Source organism: Cibotium barometz, chromosome 16, assembly GCF_041138505.1.
Source record: "Cibotium barometz isolate CiBa-2024 chromosome 16, ASM4113850v1, whole genome shotgun sequence".
Taxonomy (NCBI): Eukaryota; Viridiplantae; Streptophyta; class Polypodiopsida; order Cyatheales; family Cibotiaceae; genus Cibotium; species Cibotium barometz.
Genome location: NC_141061.1, coordinates 27,825,119 through 27,836,616, shown reverse-complemented (window position 1 = coordinate 27,836,616; position 11,498 = coordinate 27,825,119). Strand labels below are relative to the sequence as shown.

The 11,498-nt window shown below is 39.2% G+C and overlaps 1 protein-coding gene across 3 annotated transcripts; it reads left to right on the top strand.

Annotated features, from left to right (window-relative positions):
- Positions 1–7,263: 7,263 nt before the first annotated feature.
- Positions 7,264–11,122, top strand: LOC147630517 (GDSL esterase/lipase At4g10955-like). 3 transcript variants are annotated; one of them, XR_015267658.1, is made up of 3 exons: positions 7,264–7,656; positions 7,754–8,845; positions 10,542–11,122. XR_015267658.1 is itself a non-coding variant. In XM_086810408.1 (2 exons), the coding sequence occupies exons 1-2, from the start codon at positions 7,550–7,552 to the stop codon at positions 8,757–8,759; spliced, it is 1,113 nt and encodes a 370-aa protein (XP_086666534.1). In that variant the 5' UTR covers positions 7,265–7,549; the 3' UTR covers positions 8,760–9,074. The 3 variants fall into 3 exon arrangements, 1 of the variants encoding a protein (XP_086666534.1); XR_015267657.1 differs by lacking the exon at positions 10,542–11,122 and adding an exon at positions 9,076–9,629; XM_086810408.1 differs by lacking the exon at positions 10,542–11,122 and having other exon boundaries at positions 7,265–7,656; positions 7,754–9,074.
- Positions 11,123–11,498: the final 376 nt, after the last annotated feature.

Sequence of the window (11,498 nt, the reverse complement as noted above, 5' to 3'; positions counted from 1 at the left end):
GCCTATGCATACGCGATGCATATGCTAAGCATAGCCTATGCATAGCGTATGCATAGGCTATGCATAGCCTATACACACCCTATGCATATGCTATGCATAAGGTATGCTAGGCTCTTGAGCTAAACCTAATCCTAGGCACCCAAGGGTGTAAAAACACAAAGAGAAGAAGCATAAACAAAGAGAGCTTACCTCTACTAGCCGAATCCATATGAACCGTTGTGCATGGCCAGAACCCTTGGTGGTTGTTCGCTTGAATAGGCCTACAAAACATTATCATAATAAATCAAAACAGTAGTTCATTAGTTCATAAACCCTATGCATAATCCCTATGCACCTATAAGACCTATGCATAACCCTATTGCATAAGACCTATTGCATAAGAGGGCTATGCATAAGGCCTATTGCATAAGAGAGCTATGCATACTCGGGGGGGTCACTATATGTAAAATATCCCTATCGCGTGCGTTCAAGGCCTATATTTTAAATCCCTTATTTGTGAATTTTTTATTCTATATAATATCCCCTTTTCTTTATGAATCTGTAAATTTTTTTGAAAAAATTTTAAATCATACCCTTATGTAAATATATTTCTGTAAGTTTCATAAATTAAAATTATGCTTCTGTTGAACGCACGTGATATTCACATTTTTTGTCAGTGACCCCCCCGAGTATGCATAAAGCCTATTGCATATTGACCTAACCCTAATCCTATGCATAAAGCCTATTGCCTATTGACCTAACCCTAATCCTATGCATAAGCCCTATTGCATAAGAGGGCTATGCATAAGGCCTATGCATACCCTATGCATAGCCTTATTGCAATAGCTATGCATAGCCTATGCATAAGGCTATGCATAAGCCCTATGAATAAGCCCTCTTGCATAAGGCCTATGTATAAGCCCTATGAATAAGCCCTCTTGCATAAGGCCTATGCATAGCCCTATTGCATAAGAGGGCTATGCATAGGGTCTATTCATAATGTCTATGCATAGCCTATGCATAAGGCTATGCATAAGCCCTATTGCATAAGGCCTATGCATAACCCTATTGCATATAAGAGAGCTATGCATAGGGCTTATGCATAAGGCCCTATTGCATATGAGGGCTATATGCATAAAGCCTATTGCCTATTGACCTAACACTAATCCCTGGCACCCAAAGTGCAAAAACACAAAGACAATAAGCATAAGCAAAAATGAAGAAAGAGGGCTTACTGTATGAGAGGCTATGCCCAAAACCTTGCTCACTTGAATAAACCTACAAAAAAGAAGAAAGAGGGCTTACTGTATGAGAGGCTATGCCCAAAACCTTGCTCACTTGAATAAACCTACAAAAAAGAAACATAATAAATAAAAAATGTAGTCCTCATTAACACATTAGTAAGCATAAAGAACAAGAGAGGTGAGTACCCTAAATCCTACTCTTAATGCATAAGTGAATGGAAAAACTAGTTCATGTTAAGCCTAAACCCTATCTCTATGCACAGAATGCTTAATAAAAAGCTTTGATAAAGAGCTCTCCATCAAATCTCTCTATTAGATCTCTATGCATTAGGCCAGGTTTAGGGTAAGGGAGAGGAAAGAGACGGGAAGGGAGAAAAGGAGAGAGGGAAAGGGAGAAAAGCTCACATAAAGCTATTTCCAAGCTTTCCATGAAAGCTTGGAATGAAGAAGACAAAGATTGAACAAAACCATGAAACCTTGAAGAAAGCAAGAAAGGGCTTACCTTGCAGAGGGAGACTTGATTGATGCAAAACCCTTAAGAGAAGAGGTGTGGTGGGAGGAATACTCAGGCTGCAGGTGTAGGCTATGTGCAGGATAGGGGAAGCAAGTAGGTATTGACACCTGTGCGGTAATTTAGGCAGGAGTCACAATTCGCAAGTCACCACTGGAGCAGCAAAATTTTGTTGCGAACTTTGCTGGTGAGCAGTGAATTTTTTCTACTAAGCAGTAGATTTTCACTGCTAGGCAGCGGATTTTCGCTTGCTATGCAGCAAAAAAACACTACTGTGGTCGTTGTTTAGCAAAGCGAAAGGCTAGGTAATTTTCTGTTTGCAGTACTAGATGTTGTTGTGTGTTTTGTATGAACCCTAAATTAGTTTTGGCCAGGTTAAAGATATCTGATAGTGATCATCAAGGGCCAAAAGTTGGACCCGAGGCATGGTTAAGAGAAAAATTTGATGTGTGTGTGATCGTTTGCAAGGGCCAGTATATACGACAACATCGTATAATAATTGAGCATGTTCGGACATATGGTCTTCATGAGGCAGTGGCACAACCAAGTGCGGATGATGACATGGAGGAGACCCATATTACCAAAAATGCTCTTTATACTAGGTATGGATTACACAAAATACATGCATGTCTCCCAATGATTGCATGCTATTTAGAGGGGTTAATAAAGATGCAACACAATATCTACAATGTGGGGAGAGTTGCTATAGGGATAATTTGCAAGGATATAAAGTTTCCCAAAAGGTTTTGATACACTTCCCTATCATTCCTCGCATCCAACACATGTTTAAATGTAAGGGGATTGCAAAACTCATGACGTCGCATGCTACTCCATCACTCGACCGATGGCATCATGAGGATCATTTTTGATTCACCGGCATGGCAACATGTGGAGCATCAATGGCTAGAGTATAAAGATGAGCCTCGTCACTTACATCTTGGCTTGGGCATAGATGGTGTTAACCCATTTGGCTTCAAGTCCACATCATGGTCTACTTGGCCTATTATATTTGTGAATTACAACCTCCCTCCATGGGTAGCAATCAAGAAAGGTCATATCATGCTTTCTCTCCTTGTACTAGGCAAGTATAAGGTGGAAAACATGGATTTGTACCTCGAGCCTTTGATTGAGGAGCTTGAGACACTATGGCAAGGTATCAAAGTATATGAGGTTTCAAGGCCAATAAATAGGCGTGACGGAGGTGAAAGGAGTTTTGCTTTGGACAATGCATGACTATCTCGGGTTCTCGGAGTGCTTAGGTACCTATTTGAACCTTATATGCATAAGGCTTTAGCCTTTAAAATTTAAGTTTATATCTTTCTCTCTATTCATTGAAGGGTGCCTTCACAAAGGCCAAAAAGAAAGGAGAGGAACAATTATATGGCCTCAAGACACATGATTGGCACAAGATATTATAGGTATATAAATATTTGCTTTTTCATTTTCTCTTTGTGGTACATAATTTGTAAGCTCATATACTAACTTTCATTTTTTTCTATGCATAGTTTATTCTTCTAATTGCTATAGTTGGTTTTGGAGACAAGAACTTGAGAGAGGCTATTTACAAAATGGGAAGTTTGGTAAGGTATGAATCTTCTCTTCAATTCACTAAGTTATATTGCTTATTTGGAATTCTTATGCGCTCACAAGTTATGTATTGGAAAATAGTACACATAATTGCTATGTATGTTGGTACATATCCTTAAAGGAGATAGATCCTACATCCATCATCTCAATGCTATTGAGGCAGTGTGTGTGATTGAGGGCAACTTTCCTAGAATAATTCTCACTAGCCAATTGTATCTTGTGGTACATTTGGTTGATGAAGTGGCATTGTGTGGTGTTGTTCATGTTCAATGGATGTTTTTTTTTGAAAGGTTCATGAAAACCTTAAAAGACTTTGTGAGACAAAGAGCAAAGCCAGAAGCAAGCATGGCAAAGGAATGGTTGATGCAAGAGTCTCTTGTGTATATCTCAAAATATCTATCTCTCATAAATCCTTCCATGCCATGATTGTGGAGAAATGAGGAGGATGACCAACTAATCACTAATGTGCCTCAGGGGAAAAGGAAGGCAAACGAAGACTAGATGAAGCATTATGCCACAAGGTGCATAAACTCTACATTCTAAATAGTTCCATCATGGAGAAGTGGATTGGGAGATACAAGGATGCAATCAATAGACAAAAGGATGAGAGAAGAGCTTTCAGAAGAGAAAATAGACGCTTGCCATTCCCGCGTACCTTGGAACCTCTACCAAATGTGATCAATATAGAACGGCTTCGTATGGCAATATTGATGGCATCGCAAAATGGAGAGATGATCACAAGAGAAGAGTATGAGTATGCAAGAGGATGTGACTCTCAAGTAAGTACCTTCTTCATCTCTATCTCACATATATACCTTGTTTAATGCACTATACTAAATGTCATACTTTTGTTTAATGTTAGTATAAACTATATAATGCAATATGGTAAGAGGGAAGGCACTTTCGCCGCACAGAGCATGTGGATTCTTGAAAGAAACACATTTGATTGTGGTGTGATGGTAACTTTTGAGCAAGAAAGTCAAGCCAGTAGACATGATACCAATTTCATAGAGGAGGACAATCTTGAGTATTGTTGAACTATTGAAGATATTCTTGAGGTTGGATTTAGAGCATTTAGTCTATTCATCTTTGATGTCAAATGGTTCAAGGTGATATATAGAGGTGCTTAAGCAACCGTGAAGAAACATCCAAATGGGTTCTTTCAAATTGATTCCACCAAGTTTTGGAATGATAAGAAATACTAACTCAATAATGTCAACAGGTTAGTAACCCAACCAATCCCAAATTAAACCTTGATGTAGTATAATAAAAGTGTAACCCCTTTGCTTTGTGATATTAGGTTGTGTTTCACACCGATTGAATTGATCCAAAGTGGTGGTATGTTATATAAGTTTTCCCTCGTTCAAAATATATCTTTCAAAATCAAGATGTGGAGGCCGAATCTCTGGATGAGGTGCAAGTACTACCTCAAATCGGCTCATTGGAAGAAGACGATGAAGAAAACATTTTGGATGGAGTCGATGAAGAGCATGAGGAACATCAATCGCGAAAGAAGATGATGAGTCACCTATCAATCATGACAATGCTTCATTGGATCATGATAGTGATATTGATATTGATATGGAACCCTATCTTTTCATTGAGCTTCCATTAGATATAGACATTGATCAACACATATGGATTTATTACAAGATAGGATAGATTCATGATCTTGGCATTGTTTCACTTCTAAAAAGTTTTAAACTTTTTTTTTTTGCTTAAAACATGGCTCCAAGGGTTTTAATGGATGTTTTTTTAAAACTATATGTCATTCTTTTTTGTAAGTGATATGTATTTTTAGAATTCAGCATCCAACAACTCTCTAGAATTTCATGCAGCGTAATTTCGCTACTATTTTTGATGTTTAGCAGCGAAATCATAGTATAGCAGCGATATTTCGTTGCTAAAGATGCTGCTCTCAGCAGCGAAATTTCGATGCTATAAACGTTGTGGAGAAGCAAAATTTCACTGTTTAACAACACTGCCCAATAGCAAAATTTCACTGTGGAGCAGCGAACAGAATCCTCAACATCCTAACAAAAAAAGCGCTGATGAAACTCTGTTGTGCCCCCGACATGTTGTAGTGTTGGTTACACCACTACAAGGTATTGATGTAATTCTTGATATACCTTGGAGACACAAGTATAACCTATCACATGCATACCTTGTGTTTCATGTATGAAGGAAAAAGTTTGTGTATTAATGAAAATAGGAAAGAGGAGAGTATTACATTCCATACTTATGCTAAGAGAGGATTAAAGAAGAGGGAGAAAACATTCTTAATTTATATGAATGAGCTCACATAGCTCATGAACAACCTCCCAAGGATCCTTTATATGAGTCTTTTCTTTTCCAATTCTCTAATTGTTTTCTTGATGATTTACTCCCTGTTTTCCTAGTTCTAGACCTGAAGACCACATGATTGACATAATACCTGGTAGCATTCCTCCTTTATAGAGCACCCTATAGAGTGAATCGATTAGAGAAAAAAGAAATTCAACATCAAATAGAAGACCTACTAGAGCATAAATTGATCCACCCTAGTATCGATTGAGGTGTCACATGTGCACAAGGTTACCGAGATTGAGGTGTCATAGTATACAAGAGTCATCAATTGAGGTGTCATATGGATTTTGTTGGTGTGAGTATTTTCTACACATCAACATTATTATGTTTGGTTGGCCCTAAGCTAAATGATTGTACATATTATTTATCTGCATTTCTGCATATTCTTGCTATTTTATTTGTGCATGCGATAGTAGATTTTTAGTTCATTACACTTTGTGTATGAATAAGCTCTTAGCGCTTGTTATTTTTATTAAAGAGAAAAAGTAAAGTCCAATTTGTATGAATCATCTATCATTAGCTCCAGGACTAATTTTGCAATACAATATTAAAAGTACTCATGTCATGAACAGAGCTACACGCATGAGGGAAAAATTTTAACCCAATCTGTGTTAATGGTGATGTTTGCTCTTCTGTGCAATTTGTTTATGCTAAGCTATGTTTCATGTTTTAATTTGTTGCATGTCAATGTTTAAAGTTGAATTTTGTTTACAACATTAATTATTTTTTCCTAGTGGTTGCAAGACTTGTGACAATACACATTTATACACATAATACACACACACACACACATGTATAATAGCAAATTTTGTGAAGTAAAGTGATAAAAAAGAAACATATAGCCTTATGTATTATAGCTTCAAGATTGAAGCTTGTGGCTTTGATACTTGTAGAGTAAGGAGAGTTTTGGTTGTTGCTTTTTTAAAGATCCTTATTGTAGTGTGTATACTTGGGAGGTTTACCTAAAAATATGTAAGTGTAGCACGTGAGTTCATTAGGAGGGGTATAATAATTCAAAAAAGTAGAGAATTATATCTACAGGAGGGGTTTTTAAACCAATAATTAAAAAAACTATAAGTTTACAAAAAAATGGCCATTTTATTCATAAAAGTATGTAAGTTGAAGGGGTTTTCTAAATACCCCTTGAACACACTTGACAAAAAAAATTCTTGGAAGTAAATCCGTGGAGTGTGTATATGGCCTTTTTTGACATTTCTATGCGCATAGCTCTTTTTATGTAGCATTGGTCTAATAAAGTTGTACATAATTTCTCTTTATACATAACTTCTTCCACAATGTTAATTAATTAATTAATTTTAACATTTTAATTTCTTTCAAAAATTTGCCATACAGAATGGTTTTGTTTTCGCTGTCGAAAATGAACACTGGTATTGACATTGGATCCGTGATGACTCATGTGATGCCGCTGATGCGGTATTAGTTCAAAAGTGTAAGATTATGAGGAGTTTACTAGAATTAGGTCAAAGTAGTAGCAGAAAAAGTCTTTCTGGGGCTTTGGGGTTATGACTTGGTCTTATGTTGACTTCCCTGAAAGGCTCATCTATGAGGTAATATCGATTGTCGCATGACTCAACGTTCCAGGCTTAGCTGGCTGTAGATGTTACGACAAAACTTGACTGCCGTAGCCCACTGATTCACCTCTGATTCTACCATGAAGATCTAGATGCTTTGATTCAACCCACCAGAGCGCCAGTCCCTTTACTCACGCGAACTTGTGAGGTTCATTCACAACTCTGTGCGCTGCTTTCTCACTGCAGTCGCCTTCATTAACTAGCTGTGCAGTGTGCACTGCGCAGAGGGTAGAAATCGTGTGTTTTGTGAGTAACACTCTTATCAACCTTTCATTAAACCTCCTCTCGCAATGAAGCAGTCTCCTGGTGCAGACAATCTCGTCGAAGAAGAAGCTGTCGACGACCCTTTCGAGAAGTCCGGGCTGGGCCGCTTCGATTATAGACTTCCTAACGTATGGTATAGTTTTTACCCCAACCTAGTTTTAATTCGATAATCAACGCATTCTGTACTCTTTGATCTTAATTACCTTGCGCCATATTGCCTGTCTTTGAAGGTGCCTGCCTCACCACAGGCGAGCTATAATGGCCGCGCTCGTGAAGGGTGTTTACAGAATGGAGCAGGACCGCGATAAGGGTCTGTGGAAAAAGGCCTCCCACAAGGATACAGCCCGGACGCCCATTTGGTGGCAGAGCTTCCAATACGATTTGGTCCGGCCGATCTTCGAGGAAAACGGGACAGGCACCGTCTTTGCTGCTGTTTACCATTCCCGACTGAATCACAACATGGGCCACCTTGGGGCGCCCAGGATCGTGGTGGCCATGAGAGGAACTCTGTTCAGAAGAGTGGATCTGGAGGCGGACATCCAGATCTTGTTCCACCATCTGTCCGCGCACAAGCGCTTCGAGATTGTGCTGGGCATTGTGAGAGAGGAAGTGGCTCGATTTGGTGCGCACTCCGTCTGCTTGGCCGGACACTCCAAGGGGGCGGCCTTGGCGTTGCTGGTGGGAAGAAAGCTAGCAGAAGAAGGGCACTACCTAGAAGCCCACCTCTTCAACCCGCCGCACCCATCTCTGCCAAGCGAGCCGATGCACCTACCGGACGCCATCACCTCAACGGCCAGGATTTTCCACAACGCGGTGGCCAACACGCTCGCCCACGTGCTCCAAGATGTGAATGCGAGGAACCAAGAGAAAGACAAGTTCCTTTCTATCAGGAACTGGCTTCCACATCTCTACATCAACTCGGAGGATCCAGTGTGCTCTTCTTACATAGGCTATTTCGAGGTGAACAGGCACCTGCCAGAGCTCAAGGGGCGCTGGTTTGGGTTCGCTCTCAGCCGCACCCCCCGTTCCATACGAGGCGTGCTGCGCTCTTACGTTGGCCGGACAAACTGCAGGCCTGACCACCTTATCCCCTCTGCCTATCTCCACGTCAACCACGTCGCCCCCTCCCTCCAGAGCGCCCACCAGCTCCATCAATGGTTCAATCTCGACCTCCGGATGCACCCCTTGAAAATCATCTTCGATGTCGATCAAGATTGCATGGCTAAAGCGGCCTGAAAGAGAGTCTTTGCCCCAACGGATGTGTCAAGATTGCAAGGCCCTTTTTCTAAGGACTCCTTACATAAACAAGGATGTCATGAGAGGTACAACGTTGCTAAAATGCCCATTTACTTTTTGGATTTTTTAAAAATTTATATCTTTGTTTGATGGCAAGTGTGCCAAGGCCCTTGATCTACACGGTTAAGTCATATATGCAATGATATACTTTCAACTTGGCCCCTCCTTAGCTCCATGTGCATGGTTCTAATGGCATGCGCATTGAACTATGTGAATGGCAGAAAGCAACTAAAACAAGCTATCCTATTATGGACAGGTTCTTAGAAAGCTTTCCTCATCTCCAAGCTTCTCATCAAATTCCTAAGTAAATACTATTCGCTTTCCTTGTATACATCCAACTGCTACTTATCGAACTATAACGCAAAGTCTATCTGCCCCAAGAGCTTTCGAGCCTCTAAATTTCATTGATTTGACTTGCTAATTTGAGCAACAACTCAAATAAGCACTTTGAAGAGAAGATTGAGTGGTGATGATCCATGATCGAGGTTTTGGGCAGCTTGATGTGTAAATGGCTTCAAATCTCACTTTTAATTTAAAAATTTTGTTGTAAAGAAGTGTGAACTTTGAGGTTGTGCAAATGTTGAGTTAGGAGCCTCCAAAGGATCACAATGTAAAATAGAATATCATCATTCAACTTCTTGACAAACTTGCTTGTTAGGACTCTAGCATCAAAATCTGGGGCATGTTTTTGGTAATTCCAAGAATTGGTATCTATACTTCTCCACTATCTTGCCCTCTTTTGTTTAATTTTCTTTTGCATATTGTAATCATGAGGAAAGTACCTCTTTTTTGGAAAAATCCTTTAACTCACTCCATGTGACTAGACCTGCTCTTGGGTTCCTACTAGAGCCGAACACTCTTTTCCACCAAAGGTTGGTGGGTCCCTTGAGTTGTAAGACTACCTCTTTGTCCTTCCCCACTTCATCAAATTAAAAGAAAGTAGGGTGGATGCATAAAAGGGTGTCAAAAAATAGTACTATTTGGCAAAGAAAGGTTGAATATTAATGGTACTTTGAAATACTATTAACCTTTCAAATGTTCTTTTCACACTTCTAAAAATAGTATTTTCATGCTTCTTAATTGAACTTATTTTTCGTAAGCTAGCCACTATGCTTATAGCCGTTTGGTAGTTGAGAAGTAATTGCCTAATTCTCCTCCTCGATTTGGCTCTTTTTTCATTTGAATGTATCATGTTCCCTCTCCTCTATAGAAGCTTATCTTCCTATGGTCCATGGCTGCTCTTTCTTCATGTTAGAGCACTACAAGTTTAGCTTCCTACCAAAGCATTTGTACTCTTCCATACACAAGTAGAGACTAGTTATGAAGCAACTACTACCTTTTCTTTGCATAGATAGAGAGATTTCTTATTAAATTATTGCTACTCTCCTTTGTACAAAGAGAGAGAGTTGCTCTTCAGCCCTCTCTGTAAGTAGTTCTCTTGGCATTCTTGTGAATTGTTGTACTTGCAATTCTCTACTGTGTTAGAGTCTAATCAATTAGTCATTTTGTATTAAATTCCATTTTGTTCTTTAATCATTGTAATTTCACGATTGCCTCAATAATTTCAATAATGTGTAGGTATTGTACCAGAGTGTCTAGCGCTCCATTATTATCTTTACCCTACTTTATATTATAAATTAATAAATCAGGTCCATGGACCTAATAGAATCAACCAGGATGCATGATCTAAATTGCTTTACTTTTCTTTTTGTTTACAAGCAGGTTCCATGGATCATGAAGATTTGAGTGCACCACACTATGAAGATTCTCACAACAGTAATTCAAGTGTCCAAGAGGCAGATGAAAGCTGGAACTCACAACATCCACCTATCTTTAAAAGGAAAACACGTCAATTGGGCTTATCAACAGTAATGCGACATTTTAAACAAATTACGCTCAGCCTTGATTTGGGAATGAAAGCCAGAGTTCTCAAGAAAGTTTTGCAACACCCTGAAATGCGAATTATCAAGCAAGCTACCACTCTTCCCATTATGGACGTCAAAAGTGCAATTGTTGAGAACTTGAGAAACTCTCTTTCTAATATAAAAGGAGTATAGAGCAAAGATAAGTTGGCTGCCAAGAGGGTTGCACTACACATAATTGCAAACTGTAGCCATGAGATTCAGATAAGTGATAGCAAGGTTACAAAGGCTCTTAACATTCAAGCTCGGTGTTTGAAGAAACACCGGGTTGACATCCATGGTGCAGATTTAAAATGGTTCTGGGGTGGTCACAAATGTAGGTTTGACTATTTGAGTCCAGAGGTAGTAGACCTTGTGGTGGATATTTGGAAGTGTGATACTAGGGTCTCTCCACATAAGAAAGACATTTGGAGGAATCGGGTTGGTTGTAAGCAACAAGAAGTCCATCCTATCCATTTTTTGGAGGTGACATCATACATATCATGCATGATTTGCCTTGAAGTTACAATCTTCCTCTTTTTTTACGTTTGAATCCTTTCTATTTTTTGTGTTGCATTTTTTCACATGCCATAGTAGCATCTCATTATCATATCAGTATAGTGGAAGTGCATGGGACATAGTATAATTTCATGTTTGTTTAGTAGCCTAGAGTACTTTACATTTTGATACTTATCCCAAGTCTTCTATTACTATTGCTCTCTTACAAGTCATAGTAAAAAAGTAGTACAAACATGGAGGATGTAGTTGTACATAGTTC

Bases quoted from the DNA above. Each gene is read 5' to 3' on its own strand.
- LOC147630517 (XM_086810408.1), top strand. From the start codon at position 7,550: ATGAAGCAGTCTCCTGGTGCAGACAATCTCGTCGAAGAAGAAGCTGTC. The intron at 7,657-7,753 runs GTATAGTTTTTA...CTGTCTTTGAAG, and splicing joins TATAGACTTCCTAACGTATG to GTGCCTGCCTCACCACAGGC.